Here is a 25,323-nt window from a genome sequence, read left to right on the forward strand (position 1 = left end):
ATTGTGTTCCACATCTGGTCATACCAGACTTGCATTTATCTGACACACAAGTATAAATTAATACTCATCAACATTGTGGCTTCAAATGTTTATGTGCATTCATGTTGCAGAAATGTGCCATAGAGTACTGAGTACATGCGGTCAAAAACTATGGAAGTGATTTAGTTGATTATTTTTTATTCTGATAATAATATATCTTTAAACCAGAGGGAAGGGAACCACCTGCTGTAGGGACAAGTTGGAATAAAAACACTTTGATAATAATAATAATAATAATAATAAGCTGCATTTACTTTGTGTCCCAGGTGTTAATCAGTAGATAAGTTTACATTGTGGTATTTGTAAAGCCACAATACTAACCTACCTTTGAACAATTTTGTGTTTTACATCTTCTATATCTTATTCTGCAAATCATTCTATCCTGTGGGACAAATTCATTATAAATGATGTGAACTTTAAAAAAAATCATTTAGGTGGGAAGAGCAATGACACATATAGTAAGACCAGCGGTCTGAGCAACCGTCATTCATTCTTGTGTTCATTTTTACCCCAACGCATTCCACGGCTTCCTTTGATTCCCGCTCTTCATATGTGGCAGTCACTCTGTGCTGAAAGAGAAATTAGAGGTAAAGATGACAAAAGCATTCTGCAAATTATAAGGCTTTGTGTTTACTATTCTGAGCTCAAACATGACATTCAGTCCAGCAGCATGCTAGTCGTTTGGCAATTTTTTTTGCATCAGAAAAAAACGAAAAGAGAAAATACCACAGCCGACTGGAAGTACAGAGTGAAAAAAGAAAGGCCATAATTATAGCAGAGGTTGAAGAGAGAGAGTGAGTCCCTATCAGGAACTCTCATCTGCTCATCTTCATTTGTCCCTCACATGAGAGCGCAGTCGACTTTGGTCTTGTTTAGTAGAACATGTCAACAGTCATTCCAGAAATGACTATAGTATATGCCGATGTCAGAAAGTTGGGCCTTTGATGGCGTTCTCTGAAGACTTAAATCAACTCGCTCAGGCTGATTTAAACAAAACATGATTATAATAGCTTTGTAACACCATTCTTAAAAAAAGTGAATCATCTATGACAGAAGGTTTGGCTCATGAGCCAAATGCAGCTTGAATATTTACATTTGTTTACATTGTCATGCATGTGAGAATGGATATTATCCGTGCACTTTCATTGGATGTGATTTTTAAGTCTAAAATGGACTGTCACGTTGACTAAATACTTCTTTCAAAGATAAACGGACATCCATAGACTTTTGCTGATGATGGCTCTGAGCAGTTGCTAGGGACATACCCCCCATACCACTGCAATCTGTCACTTTTAGAGACATAACATGTTAATTGGTGAGCTTTAGAGGTCTTGTTTGTTACGACAGAGCCAGGCTAGCTGTTTCCCCTTGTTTCCAGTATTTGTGCTAAGCTAAGCTAACTGGCTGCTGGCTGTAGCCTCATATTTATTGTCAGATTTCAGAGTGGTATCAATATACTGATTTAACTCTCAGCCTGAAAACCACTAAGTGTATTTTCCAAATTTCCAAACTATTCTTCAAACTATTTGACGTCCCATTAATATCAGTTTGGTTTCTTATGTTTTTTTTTGAATCACCACAAAAGTTTGACACCAGAATGAAGATTTAAGATGGTTTCATTAGCAGCATCACAAATCTTCTCTGATTTGGGTTCAAATATCTATATATGTTAGGGCTTTGATCCAGAAGTCATACCCATGTTTCCTTGACCTCTGCCATATGGTGCCTTGTCTGTCTATCTGTGTGTGAGCATGTGCACATACACATGCTAAGATGCCTGACCATCATTGTATTTCCCTTCATGCTCAACCTCCTGCTCTCAAGTGGATATCAAAGGCCTGCATTTACAGTTATCTCTGCTTGGCTGCGCCACGGAAGTAATCACTGCAGTTCAGGGGTCAGTGCTCTGGCCCAAGACAGAAACACAACTGACTGACATAGACTTCAAAGGAAAGTGATCCTCTGACAGTTGTTTTAGCCGGAAACTCTGGATATCATAATCATTAGGCTGGAAAGGGACAGTAAGAAGAGAGAGCAGTGGAGTGTGTTGTAGAGATGGGTGGGGGAGACTTGTGTCTCAGGAGAGAAGAGAGAAAGACTACCTTTGAATAATTAGAGCCAGCGACATCAAAGAACAGGCTCAAGTTCGGTGTGCTTAACCTCTTTACACAGTAACAGAGCAACAAAACAACAACAAAAAAACGTAATTTTATTCTGTTGTTATTCCTCTGGTTGGCGAAACCCAAAACCATGTCAAACATAATGGAAAATATTTGAGGTCTTCTTTTATTAACCAAGAACAGCTTTGATGTTTGACGTCTTTATTTGTTTTAGAAGAAGAAAGGGAAGGGGCAATATGGCATGCGAGCGATCTTCTTTTGGAGAGAGCACACGAAAAAGGGGTGGAATGAATTATATGAGAGCAAACCATGCTTGTTCATTCTACATAATCAATTAAACATCATTATCGGCGCTTTCAAGAGTGCCAAGATCAAAGAGCAGTAGGAAATGATCAAAGTGACAGCATTTTGTTTGAGCACTAACCCCTTCCTGCTACTGTGTCCTGCTCTCCATCAAGTTCACTGCTTTGCTAGAGATCTGATGAAATTACAAAAGCCTTGCAAGCCGCTTTGCTTTGTGTTTTTCACTGTTGATGCTGCAAAGAAGACACATTGATTCAAATTTTCTGTCATACTTGCATGATCTGTGTTTTGTTATTCCTTGGCATTAAAAAAACTGAAAAGCCTGGGGAATGTTGGGAATTGCAGAAATCTGGCAAAGTGAGTCAACCAACTGGCTTCAATGTTAGTGGCTCTCAGGGGGGAGATAAAACAGCTCTGTTATTGTAGATGAGGAATTATCTACACCAGTTGTGACAAACTGTTATACTGTGGAGCAGAGTAGGTGGCTGCTACTTTCATCACCTCAAGTTGAGTTGCAATTAAGCAAAAATCAGCAGGTTAAGAGGAAATAAATCAGATGAAATGCACAGCTATACAAAGCCACTCTTATTCTACATGTCTGTAAAGCTGGAAAATAAATTGGCTTAGGCTTTGGTGCATTTTGACCCGTAGTTATGTAAGAAAGTCCAAAACAGCATTCCAGCTATCAAAGGCACAAACCACAGACCGTCTTGAGTGTATGTGTTCAGCAATTGGACACTTCAAATGCAAAGCAACGGCATGAAAAGGAGCCTCTTCAGCTTGCTAGGTGTGAAAACAGGTGGAGGGGGGCGAGAGGGAGTCTTTCATAGACATCCTGTCAAGAGGGAAGGGCAGGCGGGTGGAGCAGCATCACAGCGGGCATAAGAAAAGTCAGCGATTCAGGGTGGTCAGCTGGAGAGTGCAGGAGGTCAGAGAAACAGTGTGTGAACTATTCAACACCAGGCCCCACCATCCAGGTCTTATCACAGCATCTTTGTTGGCTTTGAGTTTTCTATCTGATGGGGGGCCATCGACTCTGTGACAGATCTAAACCACTGACACTCAGCCTATCGTCAGTCTTAGCTCTTCCTCGCCACTGGATTGGAGCTAGAAGAAAGCTCTAACCCCAATCTTTTTGAATGTGGCCATTTTTCCTTAACTTACTGAGGCCTTTTATTGACTGTGTTCTGTGCTGGAACGATTCAAGAGGAAAATATGTGGTATAACGTCTTTTTAAAGGGCTCTAAAGTAACATGGACAAAATGGTGCCAGGTGTAATTCTATGCCCTATCTGCATTTATAGATGCTTAAGCCTTTGTTTTTGTCAGGTTAAATTAAATAATTTAAAAGAGACCCTTAGTTGTCCACTAAGATGCTTTTATGTACTGAAATATCCACAATTATCAATGATTTTTTTGTGTTATTTGTAGCAGCAAATAGCTTATTTAAAAATGTGCCCATTTTACAAATTAATATTCCTGGAAGCAATATATACAGCAAGACCAGGAAATGTTTCAGGGGAGCCGCCAATAATATGACAAGAAAAATCCATATGTATTTTGGTATGGTATAACAAGAGCAGCAAGTCAGGTCAGATCATGTGCTGTGTAAACCTGTCAAAATAACATTGGATGTACAAGACTTTGGTGTTGCCTTAGTGTATAAGCTCTTATGCAGTGCATTATAGAAGCACAAGAGGGACGACATTTGATCTAAAGCCCAAGTGGTGGTCTGTTTTGTCTGTAACAATTCACACACATACACATTCATTCGCACACATAGGGATACTGCTGAATCATGCCAAAAAGGCTATTTGATCAGCGTCAGACCCAGGAGAGGTGACGTCCCATTCGACAGGATTCACACGCTCCCCGCTCTCAGCACAAAAGGGCAGAACAACAATATTATGGTGTCCACTGAGTGCCTACCCCCCAGTAAAAACATTTCTGTGAGAGTGGGCTTGACCTACCTCTTCTCTCGTATAAAAACACAAAGCCGAGTGTATTCCGACAGCTGCTGCCCGGGTGCCCTGTGGAGAACAGAAGGACAGCTTTGAAGATCTTGACCTTCTCGAACAATAAAACGCAATCATCAAACACTCTCCTGAGACAGACTGCTGACCCACAGATCCAAGTGTCTGCTTGAGATAATTCATATTAAACTGTAGGGATCACTGTGCATGTGTATGTATGTCTCTGCATGTGTGTGTTTGATGCCTGCATGGGGCACAGATCATGTAGATCTGGAGCAACAACACGTGAAGTTCAATTCACTGCTATCTGAATCTGAATAGTACCACCTTCTAATACATTTACATATTGACATATACTACAATGTAATATTAGCATCAAAGTATCCATTTGTCCAAGAAATTTGTCTAGGTTTAGCATCACTCAGCCCTGGGAAAGAATGTTTCAATTCTTTTTCAACAAGCATTAAAAGCTGACAACGACTCAAACAAACAAATAATAACCCAGCAAATTACGACCCAGCGAACATCAATGTAAAAATGACAATTCATAGTTTTACGGGGTTGTTAATGTGACAAACTATTTATTGGCCAGAACGAGTTGCTATAGGCAACTACTGGGCGCTCTTGGCCCTGGCCAAGAGATAGTTTGGTACATAGCCTCCGGTAAAATGGTGAATTGCTATTTTTAGATAACATTTAGCTAAATGTTATCCAAAAATAGCACACAGGTAGCTTCACACTTTGCACACAGACATGAGAGTGGCATCAATCTTCTCATCTAACTCTCAGATGGAATCTATGGTGGTTTCAGATTGACGACTCAAAATGCCTTTCTACACATGATGCTACACAGTGTCTCTGTAGTATCTGTACTGGGAGAGAGATCAGAGGAGTTGGGGGGTAAAGTGGCTCCAAGGTCAAGGCGAAAAAAAACCCTTCCCTTTGATGGAAAAAGGAGGAAGTGCTGCTATTTACCACCTCGAGATATACGCCAGGTGGCAGTTTTTAGCACAAAGTGAAACAGAGGGTCAAAACAAAGCAGAGCAGAAACAAACCTGCTGATGGTGACGAACATTAAGAAACAACTTTCTGATTTTCATCTCCAACACTCTTACAGTATCCGCCAAATAATGTTGCAATTTCATTACACAAGACCTCAGTTAAAAAACAAGCCTTTGATCTTATGTAACCATATATTAGCATAACTGGCAAAAGGTGTTGCAGGGCAGAGATGCCAGCTGAGTCCTCTTGCTCATCGCGCAGGGGTCCAAAGGCCCCCTGTCTCTGTCCACGTGTTAATCTTTACTGGGCACTCAAGGAAGTGGCGTTGACAGCCTAGATTTGAGGTCAGGAGGGGGCCAGGGGTCAAGCACTTCCTGCTGACATGAAAGCACATTCAAGCACACCTTGCTCTTGGTATCTGTCGTTCGCCCCCCTGACCATCTGTACCTACATAATCTGGGGCTCATCGGGCCCAAACAAAAGCCATGTGTTAATTACCTTTGAAGGTGTAATGACTTCAGGGCCGCAGCCGATCTTCATCTGGTTTCAAAGTGAGGGCCGGAGAACAGGTTACGCTTCAGACAAGTTACAGTTGTTCTCTCCTCTACCTGCCCGCCATGCTTTTATTTTAGAGGGATAACCATGCCTTTTGGGTTCCCTAAGACTTGAATCCTGTCCGTATCAAATCTAGAGATCCACAAACCGCTTCACTCTCGCTTTTGTGTACTCTTAAATAAGTAAATTAAGGAGAAAGTTCTGACACATGTGAGTAAGGCCTACACCTGTTCTCCAGATGTGAGGGCATTCACTTGGAATTTGGTTTTATTCTCCTGGCTTAATTGTTTTTGTAGTCCTCACTTTAAGAAGATTACTTGATGGTATTTAGTTCTTCTCAGTTTACAGACCTACAGTGAAGAAAAAAATTGGAATTACTTATAGATTGACTAATAATATATACATACTGTAGTTCCCATTTATTGCCTTGCATTTTAGGCCTTCAGGGAGTGTCCAAAAGGAGCCCCTTTCCCATGATGCCAGTGATTTATTTATTATTATTAACAGATCAAAACCAGATAGACATAGCGAAAGGTGCTGGTAGCAATCTGCTTATTAGTCATCACAAAAACAAGATGATGTGTCCCGGTGAAGGCTCTTCTTGCACCCTTTGTGAGTAAAGCCTGAGTAACACCTTGTTCTTCCCACATTTGACCACCTTCTTCCTGCCACAGGAGAAAGGGAAGTGGGTGCTGTATATTCCCAAACAGATATGTTACCTTGTTTTGAGTTTCCACTGGCCGACCACAGGTGACCTCATGAGCAAAGAAGAGATATTTAAGGGAAGACACCCAGATTTTAATGGCTTAGGTGGTACTTAAGTAGTACTTGGTTAAATTCACTTCAATGTATCTCAGTCAGTGTTTCTAATTAGATCACACGATGATAATTATACAGAATGGTGTTTGTGAGAGGATATGCATCTGAATACATCAAAGAGCAGCGCAGCCACATGAGTTATGTACCGTCATTCTCTACATCCTTTCTGCTGAGAATAAACAAACACACTCTCTAATCCTTTTGAAAATCCTAAACTCTAGGTTCCAGTCAGAGGATGGTCAGGGGCCCACATACACCTCTTGATCCTCAGGGCATCTACTGGAGAGTTTGTATGATGTGGGGGGGAGTGACCGTCTGCTCCTGACCTGCAGGTGAAGACAAAAAGCGGTCCTGTGAAGCCTGCGCTGGGCAGAGAGGCAAGGCTGCACTCCAGAGAAGTTGGATAAAAATATCTACCTTACATGGCAGTTTCTTCAGTTTCCTCCAAAAGCAAACACTTAAGATTCTACCTTGTAATTTATCACTTCTCTCTCCCCCATGGAGGGAAAATCAAGGGAGGGGGGAATGTTGCAGTTAAACGATTGCAGTGTGTACACTTGTTTTTATTTTCAATGTTTCATTGAATGTCTTTGTGTTTCCTATTAATATTTATTGAGCTCCATCTGGTTTCACTAGCTTCACAAAGTACACTGTATTAAATAATCTTCAAAAAAAAGCAAACTTGTCTCCAGAAATGCCTCTTGCAGAACAACGCCTAACAAAATCTTGAGGCAATATCTCAAAGTATTAACAGTTAGTGTACTGACAGTTTTGAATATAAATACTGTATGTATGCCATACAAGCCTATGTGTGTCTCAGATGTGTTTTTCTTTTATTTTGAGACTAAGGGTGTAAAGGCGTGGGATGATGATTTCAGATTCCTGGGGAAAAAAATTCCCAGGCCTGGAAGAGCCTGTGGAAAGTAATCAAGTAGCTGAGTGATGTCATTCTGATGAAAGGCAGCCTGTCAGACAGTTGGCGACTATGGGTGCTCTTTGGCATGGGCCACAGCCCGCTATACACCAAAATATGACATCAAAGCAGGTATCAGGCCAGGCCAAGAGGCTGGCACTGATCATTGTCTTCTTTGATTACAGTAGCCTCATCTTCTTGCTGAGAGGATAAAAGAAAACGGCTGCTCGGCGTTAAAAGAGTGTCAAAAATAATGGGGCACATACCATGCGCTAATAGTGTCCCAGTGACTCGGTAGATGGAAGCACATACCGTGTACTCACAACATTGTGGGCCGAGTTCCTGGAGAGGGATTAAGTCTAGTCCGAGACTACAGCGCTTTTCAGTGGATATTTCCAGTGAGTTTTGCCTTCAGTCTGGGACTAGTCTTAATCCCCGTCTGAAAAACTGGTGCCAAGAGTTTGGACCGAACATCAGATTTACGTTGCATGTCAACAACTCCTTCTTTTTTGTACTTATTCTTCAGAAATCTTATAAATAATAAAAAAAAATAATGGTAATCCTTAACTCTTCCTATGTAGGTTCTTTAAGGTCTACAGTCTGAAAACAGTTTCAAATACAGCTCTCACATAATTGAATAATGACCATGTTTTACAGCAGGGTGTGGACTTCAAAAGAATTTCCCCATGAAGACTCCCAGGTTAAAGGACAGAAGATGAATCATATGTTGTGGCTCTACTGTCATGACCTGTAATGAGGGCTTTTCCATGTCCTTTGGCAAATCTGTGGCATAAATAAACATTTCCGAGACAAAAGGGCCTGATTCTTCTTCTGTCTCGGTGGAGATGAGAATAAGCGCAGGGGAAGGATGGCTGCCGCCTCTCAGATGATAATAATAGCAGGTTTTGAATGGTAATTGGTCCCTGCTTCCTCCTCTGTCGCTACCTGGCAGAGGGCATTGCAAAGGGTGATTCAGGTTCGAGGCATGAATGGAAAACTCCTCTGGAGGAAGGGTGCACACTGACGCACCGGTACCTCCACCTGACTCATCCTCCTGTACGACAACAAGTTCCTACACACATGCAGGCACACATGCATGCACCCCCACCCAGACACACTAACCATCCATCTTGCTTAGTATGAATGATGTGACAGAACTGTTTACAGGCAATAGCAGCTATTTTGTGACCATCATTAGGATGAAAGATCAACAACAAACAGCTGACCTGTCAGCTGAACTATTTGATTACCCCTTGTAGCCAGAGAGACCCCTAATGCAAACCTATCTTGAAATAGTTCATTTTTATCAAACAGAGATTCATCTGTAACCAATAGCGGGTCTCCTCTTACGAAATGAGAGCCTGCTCGACAGATGTCTCCTGCCTCTCTTACTCTCTCTTACTCCCCATTTACATCCACATCTTAGATGGCACCTCTTGACTTAAGTCAGGATCAAGGTTGTTTACCGATTCTCTGGGTAATATCAGGAACATGTGGTGGGGGGCACATGAAAGGAACTCTGCAGTGCGTTAACACCCGAAACCTCTTTACATGTTTGTTTTGGGTTTTAAACAATAGTTTGAACATGAAATTAAGGGGACCTGTTTCCGGAGCTTTGCCTCAAGGTGACACAGAACAGAAGCTGAAGTGTTTTCACAGGGGTGGATAGCCTAAAACGATCTCTAACATTACAGTCAGATCAACTTGTTATTAAATAAAATTAAAATAATGCAAGCAAAAATCTCTATATTTTCATGAATAATATCTACAATATTTTTATTTTTTTAAGTGCAGTATAGTGACTCTACTCCTATGAAAACCAATAGATAATATGTCAATGTCTGGTGTTCCAATATACACATAACCTCTGAAGGTTTCAACATCTTTTCAACTAATATGTAACACCTGAGTCGTATTCCATACATTTCCAGTTTGCTTTTCGTCACGGCTTTTAGCAGATTTCCACACTTAAACACTTTGTGGCATAATACCACTAAGTCTCAGGCTTTGCTGTTTGGTGACCTTCATGGGATTTAGTGCTGCGGTTGAGTCCCACAATCCCTAACCTGATATCATATGTTTTATGCTGGTGCTGACTAGTGCTAGCGCTCTGTATAGGAGAGGGTGGCAATTTAAAGAAACTCTTCTATGAAATATAAAGGTTTTATAGATGGTGATCTCTCCTTTGTTCTTCCAATGAGGACCTCCACCTGTTTCTGATGATGTGAGCCAGAGCCTGTCCCTTTCAAGAGGCTGATCCCTCCTGATCTCTTTGATGTAACCTGACCTAACAGTTCCAACTAGCAGGATTTGATGATCACGGATGGACCCTCAACAACAGCATGTGCAAATCAAAACTAAGAGGCACGGGGAGACAGATGATGGGGATGTGTGAGCAGAACTAGCAGGCTGTGCGGACAGAGAGAACGCTCACAGAGCTGTGATGTGTCTAAACGCCAGGCAGGCAACGGTCACATGATCAATGCTGCCAGCCCAGACTTAAGCAGTAAAACCTGTGGATCTGTGAGGGCACATGCAACTGATCGGAGATGAAAGACAGGCTTTGACTTTCACAGGAGGCCTGGAGTCTGGGTGGGGGCTACGGGGGCACTTCTGAGGGACTGCCATCAGAACAGCTGGGTCATTTTCAAATGACCTAATTCTAGGATTAATCCATTCAGACTTGCATGGTTAAATTTGTGTCTACGCTACACGCAGACGATGGGAGGCAAAGAAAAAGGGAGAGAGAGAATTACCAGTGAAAGCCAGAAAGGCTTAGCACTTTGAGTTCAAACAAGGTGCACAGTAGAGAACAAACCACTGTGCGCCAACAGTAGCAAAGCTAACCAGCGTTTATGTCTCCAACCCTCATACCGTTAGGGAAATTCAACATAGAATCTACACGTTCAGATCACTCGAAGCGCAAGCATCTGTGGCTCACACTTCTCACTCGCTTGGGTCAGAGGACGTTTCCACACACCGCCGGGGCATCTCTTCATGGTAGCGTGTGTGTCAGAGGCCAGCGTCCATCTGCGAGTGATTTAAGGGTTACATTTTTGGGGATGACGTGTGATAAAACAGGGAGGTATACAGGTCAAAGTGACTAGACTCAATCTGTGACACAGCCTCCCCGCCTGGGCCCTACCACATGTTTTAATCTATACAAGCATCTGTTTGAAGTTCCCAATGAATACCATCAGTCCTGCTGGTGACTTCAAATCTATCTTACCTGGCTCAGAACCGTTCGACACCCTTTAAGCACACTGATTAACCACGGGAGGTTCTTTTTCTTAGAGGATGTGAAGCAGTTTCGACAGTTATGTTGTTGTGCTCAGGACGTACGTGAGCATCATCAAAAATGGCCAAATTTGTTCTTTCTGGCTCAGTTTCTATCAACATATTTAGACCTTTTTACAGATACAACTTTGTAAAAGTAACACTCCCCGAAGATTAAAGTGTCCAACTGACCTCGGACTACAATGAAGGTGTCAGTCATTGGTTCTCACAAAAACAACATTTGATATACTTGATTCTTGCTGTTTGAGTTTGCACCTTCGTGGTTGAATGCATTTATTCGAAGTCGCTTTGGATAAAAGCGTCAGCTAAATGAATTGTAATGTAACGTAATAATATCTGAAAAATAGGGCTCTCAGTGCCCAAATATGTGGCCCCTGAACTCTTTCCAATCTCACTGCCAAAGCTGATACAAGACATTATCAATAAGCTACTCTAGTCTGTGTTTCACAGCAACTTTACCATAGGCAGTGTTGACATGACAACAAGCTGAGAATTATCCCCTTAAACTGCTCTCAAGATAGCAGCTTGTTGTTTTCATATATGTACAGGTGACTTTCATTGCCCAGTCCTTTACAACTAAACTGAATTACAATGGCAGTCTGTTTCACATAGGAAGAATGAGCTCAATCAAAGACAAAAGTCACTATGAAGTGTCACCGTGATGAATAATCACTGCTATTCTTATGTAATCACTGTGAGCTACACTTGAACTTAAATGTGTCCTTAAAATGAGAGGTTGTTCGAGGGAAGCCTACCTCAACCGCAACGAGGCATTTCTGTTAAAAAAAGCTGGCTTCCCATCAGGATGCTCTGCTCGACTTAAAATATACAGTAGACCAGGAAAGTTTGGAAGAGACTGAAGTGCGAGGGAGGAGGCGAGGAGAGGGGGAAGAAAGAATGATGGTTGCTTTGATCTCTGGAGGCCCAGTCTGGATTAAAAAAAAAAGTCCAAGTCCCTTTTCTAACCTAAAGAAAACATGAGCAATTCAACTAGTCAGAACTGGAAGAGAGTCTTAAAAGGAGGTATGTGTGTGTGTTTTTATGTGAAAGGTGGAGGATGATACTCTCGAAACAATATTGTACTTTATTTGCTGTAAAAAAAAGTGAAATAAAATGATTACCAATAATAGGTTTCCCATACATTACATTTGATATCAAAATGTAATTCCCTGGTTAAGTATTGTTGGAACTCTGAGTTTTTATCTTGTTTTGTTTTTTTCTCCACTTGCTTTTCAGGCAAGTGTGTAACAAGATGCATATTCTCACTTTATAAATTTGTGGTGGAATGGGAAATGGGCATTTCAAGGCCAATAAAAGCCACCACATCAAATAAAACATCGCGGATCAAAAGAACCAACGCATGGACATTTTTTCCTCTATAAATTAAAAAGGGGGGTAGTCTGCCACGCTTGATCATGCACTGAGTCCTGCCCCGCTCCTGCGATTGGCTGGACAGACACACAAGGGGGGAAAGTTTGAATAAAATACACGAGCATGGCACGAGTGTTGTCGTTCAAGCTTGTGCGCTTGGTCCAGCAGTGCGTGAGTAGTACTAGATAAATAGGCACAGGCGCACTCTTTGAAAGTTTGAAATATATCCAAAGAATTCAGCGAATGTCTGCGATTGATCTAAAAAGAATTTAAATATAGTTAACATTAAATTTAAGCGTTTCTGGGAGCGTGTGACAAGAGTTGTTGTGCTGTTTAAACCGTGCGTAATTGTCGTTTCTTTTATCAGCTCCATCAGTAAAAGTTTATGTTTCCATGACGAGACTTTGCATTTTGAGGAAGGACATCTAAGACCGGGATAAAATGACAGCGATCAGAATGGTTTCTTCAGTGTTGGTGCTGGTACTGATGCAGTCCGGAGCTCTTTGCGCACGGAGGTTCCGGGGTGGCCGCAACCCACAACCACGACGCTCATCACCTCCTCCCACATACCGGGCGGATCGGGGTGACACCACGGAGAGCTTCCCTCTGGATTTCACCGCCGTGGAGGAGAACATGGATAACTTCATGACACAAGTGAAGAACCTTGCGCAGTCCCTCTATCCGTGCTCGGCACAGAGGCTCGACCACGACATGAAGCTGAACTTTTTGGAGAATACATCAGTCACCTGCAACGACGGAAGTCCTGCGGGGTATGTACCAACTGAGAATACACACGCAGCGTGATAAATCATGATTCCCATGTGATTGGATCAACGGCAGGTCAGAGTAGGGTCAACTGTGCAGCAGTGCACCCTGGAGCTAGTAGGAATTGTTATGTGCTTCAGCAGGGCGCAGCCCGTCCTGCTGGTCATCCTGCTACCCGAAGTAACCCACGTTTATCTGGCCTGAGGGCAAAACTGTTCGTCTCAGCGGAGTGCGCCAAAAGAAAGTTCTCCTTATCCGTGATGGTTTATTGCAAATGTTCAAATTTGTTTTCGATACCTAATAACAATAAATAAAAAATGTATAAATGAAAAATATAAACAAAATATCTATTTGTTTTCTTCCAAAAGAGAGCTATGTAGGCCACTAGGACAGAATAACGGTATGAGATAAACAGCTGCTTTGCTTCAGCGAAGCGTGAAATTTGCGGATAGCCACATGGCCTATGCTTCATTTCCTTTGCTTCAAATTAGAATGCAGCATTTGCTCTGCAGAAAGTTTAGATTTAAGTTTTCAGACCCCCGCCCATCTTTCTTTCTGCCCGTCTCTCTCTGATGATGGCATCCAGTGCGCACACTGCGGAATTGTGATTTTACAGCCGTTTAACAGTAGGCCCTATGTGTTTTCTACTTGGCTACTGTAACTGCAAACGTGTACAATTTGCTGTCAGTGGCTCGTAGTAGTTTTTGGTAAACTTATTTTCAGTCTATGGTCCATGAGGTAAACAATGGATCACTACATTTATTTGCCTTGATATCAACTGTTGACAATGTTGTTAAGCAGAAAATCCATTTGGCAGTAAGACAGCCTCTATGGTTTCTCTACTAAAGCAGGATAAGCCATGGTACTAAAAGCATATTAATATCAGACAGATCCCCTGCCTCTTATATTTTATAATACACAAACAATGCCCAGTCATATAGACTCTCTCTAATGCTCCATTTGCAGGGAGTCAAATTGAGCACTGTAGGTTAAACTGATTCTTGTACATATAATACTGATAATTGAGTGATGGCAGGTGTATATAGAATTTGTGAAAGTGGTAATTTTTCATATTCTACATGGGTTTACATGATAATTGTCTTTAAAAGCCACAGCCCAAGGAACGTGGATTTCACTTGCGTCTCAAACACATTATTCTGCATCACAAGAATAAAGTCTTTAAATATCATACAAGCTTCCTATTATGATTTCATGCCCCTAATTTACTGGTAACATAGCAAAAATATTGAAAAGCACAGTTGAATCATTATCATGTTGTGTAGTCATTATTATTTGCCAGTATTATAAAAATGCTGTACTGTTAATGTTGTCCTTTCCATATCAGGAGGCTGTAAAGACTGTCCGTGTATAAGATCTGGGACCAGTTCAGTGATGGGTAGACTTGACTGAAATGGGTTTTTCTATGTCTCTTTATGGATTTACTATCCTGTCTAATTCCTGTAAAACCCCAAAGTGCCTGGTGGAGAGAGCTGTCTGTTAGCGCGGTAAAGCTCTTAGCTCTTTAGAGATGCAGGGGACAGTTACTGGCAGATGGTCATTTCATTCACTACTGTGGCTGTTCTCAGTTGAGATGCTAATCCATCAGCTATATAAAAGGGTACAGTTACAGTTCCCGTTAAACAAAGATGAGTACAATCATTCACTAGACAGGAAGGTGGAACTGTGTGAGTTGCACTTGTTAGCGTGAGTGGGTTGATGTAGCGCCTTTTCCCCCTTGACTCGTTCAGCATGCCAAGCCCGCCTTCACTTTATTGTTTGGAGGTAGAGTGCACTGTCCTCAGTCTACATCATTGACTGTGGCTTACAATAATAGTACAAGACATTAACTGCAGCCAAAGTATGATTCAGAGTCTGAGCAAAAAGCTCAGAGCTACAGCCAAGTTTGTTTTCTTCAAAGTCACTGAAGTGTTTTTGGCAATCCCTTGAGTTTTGTCATTGGTAAAGTCGGGTGGATACTGATTGAAAAAAATAATTATATATATATATCAGCATCACATAAGCACATTTGAAGCTTCTTATTAATTATGTGGCTAAAGCTACTTAACATACCAAGTTTGGTGATGAAAGAATAAAGAAAAATCCTGTTGAAAAAAAGTTATTGATGCGTCTGACATGAGGACATCCAGCAGCATGGGAGAATCATGATAGCATTGCCCTCTTCTGGGCTGACAACATACAGCACACTTCTTATATTCTAGCATGCATTCTTTTTTAAATCTTAGCCTGGCACAAACAAATTCACTTCATCTTACCCAGGGTGCATTTATGGGGCATTTACTTTGACATATATGGGTCCTATATATAAAAGACATACTGTGTGTAGACATCTAAACACGTCAAATGTTGTGTTACATCTCTTATCATATCATTCCTATGGGCCGTAGCCTACAATTTATCCATGTCGTGTGTGTTGGCGAATGATAAGCTCAGCGGGATGAGACTATGATGGTACATTACCTATTCTTTCTGCATTACACATGAGGAACACTATCACCTAGCATCTACAGTACAAACAGGACAGGGGACGGTTTATCTCACTGTATCAGTTTCCTAAGTTCAAACTATACACGACCTCATTGTTCTCTCCTGTGTACTCGTTGAATTTGTGTTGGTGGAATTTCATTTTTGCTGTTGTCTTGTCACCTTTCAGAGATAGCAATCAACAAAGTGACAGGACATCCTTGTTTGGATTAAAGTGATGATGTCGTATGTGTTTATATTTCATGCTTGGATAACGTCACTGATGGTAGAAACAGCGAGGGTATTACTTTTCCGGGTTTATCTCATCCTTCTGAAGAAAGAGCACCCTATCACAATTGTGGAATGTGGTTGTATCTATCTGTTGTTTAGATGTATTGTTATGCAGGCGGTGTAAAATAAACCTTGAGGAATACAGAATCATATTCACATACGGTATGTTCAAGCGTTATTGACACGTCTGCTATGATGTGTTGATTTGATATTCTTCGGTCTCTTGTAGGTACTACCTGAAAGAATCTCGAGGCAGCAGACGGTGGTTGATATTCTTAGAGGGTCAGTATTAATTTAACGCATTTCATTATGTTTCTCCATTCATGCCCAAATTAAGAATGATGAATACTTGTATACAATGTGTGTGATACATTCTCCATGTTTTGCTTTTTTGTGTATCTATGTCCAGGCGGCTGGTACTGTTTCAACAAGGAGAACTGTGACAGCAGATATGAAACCATGAGGAGATTGATGAGCTCATCCAAGTGGCCCCAAACTAAAACAGGTCAGCCTCAGCTAGTCTGTGTAGTTCACTACGCTCTCATAAGCACCAATGTTAATTCACCTGTGGCCTGTAGCAAATCCTGACCCCTAACAGGGTGAAAAAAGTAGCCAGACCCCACTGTAATGCCTCAGTAATTAAAAGGATCAGGTGCATCTGTCACCCCGTCATAATGTAGCTGCGGTGTAGGGCTACCTGGCGCCCGCTAATGTAGGAAAAGAGAGGCCTCCCTCTCTCATTGCAGAATAATAACTGTAATCCACGTGGTAATGATGATGAGGAAGAAGAGGATGTGTCTGGGAGTGCCAGGATGGCTAATGATACATGTTGATCTGTCTCTGCAGGCACGGGGATCCTGTCTCCGCTGCCTGAGGAAAACCCTCACTGGTGGAATGCTAACATGGTGTAAGTTGACTCACATTTGTTTGTGTTTATTGAAGTTCAATTTTTAATCATGGCTAGCAACTTTAACTTGATGTGGGTTGTGCAGGTTCATCCCGTACTGCTCCAGCGATGTGTGGAGCGGCTCTATAGCCAAAACAGAGCAGAGTAAGACATTACTGAATCATCAAAACAAACGTAATATGTAACCCTCTTTAAGAAAAGTGTTATTCTACAGTGCTATTCCCTTTGTGTTGTGTGTAGGTGGATATGCCTTCATGGGCTCACTGATTATTCAGGAGGTTGTGAAGGACCTGCTGAACAAAGGTCTGGACAACGCAAAAGTCCTCCTTTTAGCAGGAAGCAGGTATGTTCATGTGTGAACATTTTGCTTGTGATTTCAAATTCAAAATCTCATTTCAAAATCAACATTTCATACATATTCCTGTATAGGTATTAATAAGAATATGCCATATTTATTTGTGCAGTGCGGGTGGTACTGGGGTCCTTCTCAACGTGGACCATGTGGCGGAGCTGCTGGAGGGACTGGGCCACACTGGGATACAAGTGCGAGGCCTGTCTGATTCCGGCTGGTTCCTGGACAACAAGCAGTATCACTGCACGGACTGCGTGGATGCTGTCAGCTGTGCCCCCACTGAGACCATCAAGAGAGGCATCAAGTATGGGAGGCAGTGGATATTATCATAAAGGAACCAGATTTTGCGAGACTTATTTTAGTATATTGACAAGTTCATCAGGTTGCTAATATAGATATTGTGTCCCATCTGTCCTTTTCATCTGCCCCATCAGGTACTGGGGAGGAGTGGTACCAGAGAGGTGCAGGCAAACCCATGAAGGAGAGGAGTGGAACTGTTTCTTTGGATATAGAGTCTTCCCATCAATAAAAAGTGAGTTTGGGGTCAGATGCACCTACTGTACATGCAAGCCCAAAATACCTGCGTGGCACATGAGTAGATATATACTATATGCACTGTATTAATCTTGTTCTTTCGTTCTACCTGTGCAGGCCCTGTGTTTGTTGTCCAGTGGCTGTTTGATGAGGCCCAGTTGACAGTGGACAACATCCAGCTAACAGGCCAGCCTGTGCAGGAAGGCCAGTGGCGCTACATCCAAAACCTGGGCATTGAGCTGAGGAACACACTCAAAGATGTCCCGTAAGGCAATGTCCCTGCAATTTAGGAAGATAATTTACGTAGGATTTTTGCATGGATTCAAATTGGTTTATGTGGGTTTTTTTAATTTCTATTTTCAGAGCTATGTTTGCTCCAGCTTGCCTATCACATGAAGTTATCACCAGAAAGTGAGTATGATTTATTTTTTAAAGCCCCATTTCCAGTGTATCATTATCAGGGGACACTAAACTTTGTGTTTGAGACTTTCTACCTGTGAGCTGACAGCGCCCTCTTGTGTTGTAGTTACTGGATTGACGTGCAGGTTAAAGGCACCTCCTTGCCACGAGCTCTGCACTGCTGGGACCGCAGCCTCAACGACAACAGGAACAACAAGGCGCCACCCAAAGGCTGCCCCGTACATCTGATCGACAGCTGCCCTTGGCCACACTGCAACCCCACCTGCCCCACAATCCGAGACCAGTTCACAGGACAAGAGATGAACGTCATTCAGTTCCTCATGCACATGGGCTTTGATGTGCAGAAGATGGCCCAGCAGCAGGGCATGGACCCCAGCAAGCTACTGGGCATGCTTAGCAGCGGCAGCTAGAGGGACACACATGCACACAGTATCAACAAGCTAAGCCCAAGCAGGACTGGCTGGTCTCTTTGACCAGTCTTCCATGCCTGATACCTCCAACTCCACCTTCACAACCATTCTAACTTCATCTGTCTACTCCTGTTTACTTTAGTCTAAGCCTCAGTCAAACACAGGGGGCTTAGATTTGTCCCACAATCCCTTTCCTAACAACGGGTAAAGTACAGGGGCAACACGCCACCACGACAAGGCACAACTCTCTGCTACTCTCCATTTAAATTATCTTTTGCTTTGTAAAAGAAAAAATATCACAAATGTAATCCAGTTTTAAGGATGCTCATTGATGTTTTGTTTTGTATACTATTTTCATCCTTCCATATAGATTATATATTGTCATTGTTAAAGAAGAAAACACACTACAATGACGTAAGGATGCTGTCTTTGTTAAGTAGTCACTATAGAGTATATAAGGGTATAATTTTGGTTAAACTGTTTTATAGTTTCTTATCACACAAAAACTTACATCAAGGGAGAGACATGTACATATGACCAGGTGAGAAAAGCACTGGATCAGAAAGAAAATGTTGTATTCATCTCTAAAATAATGGCAAGAACGATAAAGAGAGACAACTGACACCAATACTCCTCTAATCAGCTTGTAGTATAAAATCAGGTTGGATTAGTTAGGCTACTGAAAATAAAGCTGCAAATATTGGATGTTATTCCTTGCAAATGAAAGTAGCCAAAAAGAAATAAAAGACAGACAATGCTCCACACTTCATATTATTGTTGTGATTATCTTGGGTTTAGAGAAAAGGGAACTCATACTTGATAGTGTTGAAATCTAGTGGTTTGGACAGCAGTGATGATGCCACGATGCCCGGTTTAGTCGTTTGCTGGTGCTGATTGTGGTACTAAAGTGGACCTCGAAACACTTTGACGGTTTATCAGTAACTATACAAACACCACAGTGCCATTACATCTAGTCTATACCTCTTTCTCACAGGCCACATCATCACTAGAGGACTGTTAAAACCCGAAATTAGGTCAATAGTCCTGCATTTCTCATATCAATGCAATGAACATTTAAAGGGAGACAAATATCCTGTATTGTGTATTTTTTTGAGTATTTGTACAGGTCCTTTCAAGTGTTCGCTATTGTAACTCCCTTCTTATATTTCATAATAGAGATCACTTTTTAATATAATGACAATGTTGTATGTAATGATGTCTTTAAAAATTATGTTTTTAAAGGACCTCTATTTCGCATTATACCAGAGAAGGAAAGGTATTACTAATTGTAATTTTATTCTGTAACATATTTTTTAACAGAAAAAAACTCAAGCTACATTGGTAATTTACATATTTATTTTGTTATGTAAATCATATTTATAAGTGCTATTTTCACAGAGAAGTGATTCTTTGTAAATTGTAAATACATTGCTGTTTTTCTCTTTGTGTTGATTGCATGTCTTTGTAACAGACATAAAAGAAAAGACATATTACATATACTACAAGGTAAAAATGGCCGTGCAGTCTTGTTATTATTATTATTATTATTATTATTATTATTATTATTAGTATTAGTAGTAGTAGTAGTAGTAATAATAGTGGTGGTAGTAGTAGTAGTAGTAGTAGTAGTAAAATAGGTATCATCCCATTTTACACTCGCCTCAGAAAAACCTTTAGCAGGAGATAAGATCAACAGCTCCCTCAGGCTCACAAAACAGTCGCCATTTTTGACATATCTGATAATAGATGAGGCTTAGTGTACACAAACAGAAATGTGGTCAATCTCCAAAAACAGGAACATATTTCAGAGTGGGTAAAGTGACAGGTAGAAATGTTGGCATTTTTATTGAAAATTACCCATAACTAATAGGAAATTACATGATAAACTGATAATCTCATTCTTAAAATAAGAAGTCTACAAAACATCTTCTAACATCAAAGATCTAATATGCACTGGCTAAAGCAAGTCCATGTTTTGTGACCCTTATTCAGCATAGTCTTTTATTTGGTGCACTCACTGTTTTTATGATTAAAGGACTGCAGTGATTTATCCAAGTTGCTTTACAATTTGCCTTTCAATAAACTATTGACACACTCACATGTCGATGCAAGGCACTGGCCTAACCATTGGGGGTAATTGGGGTTCATTTTCTTGCTCAAGGACATTTCGACATGTGGTCAGGAGGAGCCGGAGATTGAGCAGTGAGCCCTGCAATTAGTACAAGACTTGCTCTACCTACTGAGCCACAGCCATCATTACACACAGATTAACCTTTCGTTTGTTGCAGATCTAGGTAGGTTTCATTTTAGGTGACCAAAGATGGACGGTGTGCCAAACATAATGCTGAAAGATAATTAAGTTCCGAGGGCAAAGGGGGACTTGAAGAAAAGACATTTCCACCCTGCTGTGTCTTCATCAGAGTCAAAATAGACAAAGGCATGAGGCAAAACACAATTGGCATTGGATAATTGGTTCAATGAGGATTTTAAATGTATTGGATAATGGATCCATAGCCAATGTCCAAATGCCACACTTGATTTACTATAATAGAGTTTAGCACTGAAATGTATATATTTCATCAAACCAATCAGCTCTCCTACCTCTCCATATGACCATGATATCATAAATGTATCTTTTTCACAAAACAATAATGTGTTTTGAGTGAATTATGAATGAATTTCACTTCTCATAGATCCATAGCAAGACAGGCATAGGATGGGGCAAAGACATAAGGTGCTTATTAATGGATTTTGTAGTTTGGGCAGGCCATAAAAAGCAGGACATGGGACAGGTAGGAAGTTGTTTTCTGTTATCCAGCCCCTTTTAAAAAGGCAGAGTCAATATACTCATTGGGAAATTGTCTTCTTCTCTCTTCCAATCTGAATCCCACCATACCCACATACAGCAAATTAGTGAAAAAAAGATTTAGCTGAAATGTACCAGACTTCAAATCACAGCATACTAATATCACAGGTTAAAGTATTTTAAGTAACTACTAATTTATTTCCACTTCCCAACATACATCGCTCAAATCTGCAATCACTCATGCATAATCATCCCTCTGGACATGTATGTAATTTCTGCCTCTAATGGAAGTCTTAGCCTCCCTCCCTGTCATTATACCATGTATAAATGCCAGTTTCTTACTGAGGGTGCTCTGACTCAGCCTCTCTGGGTGCACCCTAGAAATACGACTCCCATACTGCCTGCCACATGTAGCCTCCCACCCCTCTGTGGAATATAGACCCCCTATTTATAGAGCTGGCAAGGCCTGTAACCCTTGGCTCGGCACAAACTTTCATTTAAACAACCACCCCTCGCAATCCACTGAGTGCACACTAACACACACAGGAGGAAGGGTGTGTCTTTTGTGAGTAAGAAAGAGTGGGAGACCAAATCCAAAAGGCAAAAGGAGACAGAAACAGCAAGACAAAGAGCAAGAGACAGAGCCAATATTTTTGAGTGATTTTGACGGGCAGTTAAGGGCCTACAGTGAAGAAATTACAAGGATCAAGTCACTGTGTAATGGAACTTGGCTGAGAGGACAACAAACTAGTCCACCTGTTCTGTTCTTGATCTCTGGATTTGACTTTTAGAGGACCTAACTCAACTTTCAACTTTTTGATACACTGGACAACTCGGTAATTGAAGACAGTAAGCAAGCGAAAACCAAGATTTCTGAGGACATACTGTACACTACAGCTTTAAGTAAGAACAGTATACAATTCTTAATCTCTAAACCATTTTTAAAACACTATAAAAGGACTGATACTGTAGTGTTATATGATTTACAGAAATGTTACTCTGTATGCATAGTTTATAGACTTGTGCAGACAAGTAGAGAAAATACTTCAGACACAAAATAAAAATTCAAAATATGTCTTATTTAAAGGTCTAATTAAATATCATTTACTATTACAAGCTACTGTACAAACTTCTACATAACAGTGTATAAATGTAACTTGATCTTAAGCACACTGCTATAATTACAAAGCAAGCTCAGGGAAGAATTACAGACATTTGTAATTAAGGACAATCTATAAAAGGCAACCAAGGAGAGGGTGAGGTCTGTGACGGAAAAAAAAGTCGGCCACAAGGACACCAAGACAGAGAACAGGACGTCAATAATCTCAACAAAAAAACTGCTGCTGCAGGGAGACAACACGCACCATGGATTCTCACGGAGGACACTACCTCAACAAAGAAGCTGTGCTGTCACCTTTAGGTGCAGCCCGAATGTGCCAACTGCTACTCGGTTGCACCATAATGGCCCTTGTGTCCCACAGCGCAGGCTACAGCGCCTCCTACGGACATTTCTGCATGTTCGTGTGGTGCTTCTGCTTTGCTGTCACACTGATTGTGTTCACCTTGGACATCACGCGGCTCCACACATGCATGCCCATTTCCTGGGATAACTTCACTGTGGCCTTTGCCATGCTGGCAACACTCATGTACATCACTGCCTCTGTGGTCTACCCTGTTTACTTCCTCCAAACAGAGTGCCCTGATGAGGGCTGTGAAGTCCAAATGTACCGCATTGCTGTCACTGTCTGCTCCAGTGTCTGCTGCTTTCCCTACGGTGCTGAGGTGTTCCTAACTCGAGCCAAGCCGGGAGCTGTGGTGGGTTACATGGCCACTGTGTCCGGTCTACTCAAGGTGGTCCAGGCTTTTGTGGCCTGCATTATTTTCGGGGCCTTGGCTAATGACAGTGAGTACACCCTCTACATTGCCACCCAGTACTGCGTGGTGGTGTACAGCCTGTGCTTCTCTATCACTGTGATAGTGGTCATACTGACAGTTTCTGGTAGGACCTCTGCCCTGCGGTTCCCCTTTGACCGGTTTGTGGTTGTCTACACCTTCTTCGCTGTGATTCTTTACCTCAGTACAGCACTGATCTGGCCCATCTTCAGCTTTGACAAAAAGTATGGCAACACTACTCGTCCTGAGGACTGCCCACGTGGAGAATGTCCATGGGACAGTAAGCTAGTGGTGGCCGTGTTCACCAACGTCAACATGATCCTATATTTTGTAGACCTTGTTTACTCTCAGAGGATTCGCTTTGTCTCCAGCTCTGCTGTGTGAAAAATGTAGCCCTCTAAAGACTGTTTAGATTTAAAGACAAATAAAGAATCTTTGAGGCCACATCCATAATGCTCTACACAGTCAGGTCTCTGTGAAGGACTCATTCCCTTGGATCCATCTAATATCAGTATTCATCACCTATTCTTTTATAAAACTGACAGGATTACCCTATTCTACAAACTTAAAACGCCTTTCCCCAGTTCTGCAGTGACCTACCAGGAAGAGACTGCCAGGTGACATCCCTCTGCTCCAGATTCCTTTGGTGGTTGCCTGCAGAACGGACCTATGGGAGTATGGGATAATGTTTAGAATATCAAAACAGTGTTATGTCAGTCAGAGTACAAAGGCAATTTATTTATGTATTAGTATATGTATTAAAATGGATGTAAACACTAAAATGGATGAAGATATATCATAGCGATGAATAGCATATGTTAAGTCTACACAGTATGCACTTGGTTTCGGCTTTCCTGCCATTTTGCTGTTTTTTCCCCCACATCTTGTTCTTATATAGGCTATGTAATAATAATATAAAAACATAGTAATATTGAAGTTCATTAGGATTTTCCTGCCATCCATTGAATGTTAAATGTATTAGATATATGATTTTTTTAATGGCAAAACTTTGACAGTATCACAGTATTTTATTTGGTATAAACACAATCATGTAGTGGAATATCAATTATTTTGCTATATTTCTGATATGTGCCATGTTTAACAAAAGATTTAACAGTATGTTTTGTTAGTCTTTTTGATTTCTGTACCCTTTGCTTTGTATGAAGTAACGCTAGGTTTTAATTGATATGTGAACCTTCACTCTCAACTTTCAAAAGAAAGATTTACACAGTGACATCATAAATCTCATTTGTATATTGGCAAATGTTCAAATCAAAATTGGTCAAGTTGATTGCTGAAGTATATTTGATTCATAGCCTGATTAAATCAAATTACCTTGATATTTCAGTATTTGATAGTGCACTAGTCATTTATAAATCATGTTGTTGTCTAGGCTACAGTGTTAGAAAAGTTTCCTGAAAGGCATTTTGTCAGATTCCTAGGATTACACACAAAAGGACAGGCTTTTCTTATCAATATCAAGTGTATTCCGTTTGCTTCATACCTTATTTAAATGTTCTTTGTTGTAATGTGTTGACCTTGGTGAAGGCCAAACGCCGAAATGCGTTGGTCTACAATAAAATAGTTCTGTACAAGTGTTGCAGTGTTGTTGTGTTTTACCATGGGCCATGGATGTACATAATACGAGAGTTTTACCTCTTCAGACTTTTTCCCCTTCTCCATGCACCTTGGAAGTAGGTGAAGTTGTGCCGATGTTATCACTATACTCTGCTTCTGTATTTGGTTGACATAAATAAGCATGATACATATTAAACTAGTTAATGGAAGCACTGAAGATACAAACCGAAAATGTAGGCCTATTTTACTCTAGGCTGCTAACTAGGCTATAGGTTGGTTTCTGGGTCAGGCTGAATTTTCTGTCTCCCAGGAAACAGTCTCTGCCTTCATGCTTTCTGACAGTAGTAGCACCAGTTCTGGCATCCTCCTCATCAACGGTTTCTCCCCCACGACACAACCTGATGCAACTAGCTTTTCGGCTTTACAGAACTCGCCCAAAGTTATTACCAACACCGCTGCGATTGGTCAAACGTAGGCTACGTGTTTCCCCAAACA

At 41.2% G+C, this 25,323-nt stretch overlaps 2 protein-coding genes and 1 long non-coding RNA gene across 3 annotated transcripts; 2 read left to right on the forward strand and 1 right to left on the reverse strand.

Moving 5' to 3' along the window:
- Positions 1–520: 520 nt before the first annotated feature.
- On the reverse strand, positions 521–25,323 carry LOC116059376. Its single transcript, XR_004107292.2, has 4 exons — positions 25,077–25,323; positions 23,851–23,917; positions 4,432–4,491; positions 521–608 (listed from the first exon to the last, which is right to left on the reverse strand). It is a non-coding gene; the product is annotated as an uncharacterized LOC116059376 (long non-coding RNA).
- Positions 12,521–19,878, forward strand: notum1a (notum, palmitoleoyl-protein carboxylesterase a). Its single transcript, XM_031312395.2, has 11 exons — positions 12,521–13,161; positions 16,158–16,210; positions 16,338–16,433; positions 16,775–16,835; positions 16,921–16,979; positions 17,076–17,178; positions 17,300–17,491; positions 17,622–17,719; positions 17,839–17,986; positions 18,085–18,132; positions 18,248–19,878. The coding sequence occupies exons 1-11, from the start codon at positions 12,833–12,835 to the stop codon at positions 18,549–18,551; spliced, it is 1,491 nt and encodes a 496-aa protein (XP_031168255.1). The 5' UTR covers positions 12,521–12,832; the 3' UTR covers positions 18,552–19,878.
- On the forward strand, positions 21,836–24,803 carry LOC116059371 (myeloid-associated differentiation marker-like protein 2). The gene has a single exon (XM_031312407.2). It carries the CDS (start codon positions 22,723–22,725, stop codon positions 23,632–23,634), a length of 912 nt encoding a protein of 303 aa, XP_031168267.1. The 5' UTR covers positions 21,836–22,722; the 3' UTR covers positions 23,635–24,803.

The sequence above is a fragment of the Sander lucioperca genome, chromosome 21 (genome assembly GCF_008315115.2).
Source record: "Sander lucioperca isolate FBNREF2018 chromosome 21, SLUC_FBN_1.2, whole genome shotgun sequence".
Classification (NCBI taxonomy): domain Eukaryota; kingdom Metazoa; phylum Chordata; class Actinopteri; order Perciformes; family Percidae; genus Sander; species Sander lucioperca.

What these genes read in the sequence shown, in the direction of transcription:
- notum1a (XM_031312395.2), top strand. Translation starts at nt 12,833, where the DNA reads ATGACAGCGATCAGAATGGTTTCTTCAGTGTTGGTGCTGGTACTGATG. An exon ending in ACCATCAAGAGAGGCATCAA is followed by an intron (nt 17,492 to 17,621) that starts GTATGGGAGGCA and finishes CTGCCCCATCAG; the next exon opens with GTACTGGGGAGGAGTGGTAC. An exon ending in CATGAAGTTATCACCAGAAA is followed by an intron (nt 18,133 to 18,247) that starts GTGAGTATGATT and finishes CTTGTGTTGTAG; the next exon opens with TTACTGGATTGACGTGCAGG.
- LOC116059371 (XM_031312407.2), top strand. Translation starts at nt 22,723, where the DNA reads ATGGATTCTCACGGAGGACACTACCTCAACAAAGAAGCTGTGCTGTCA.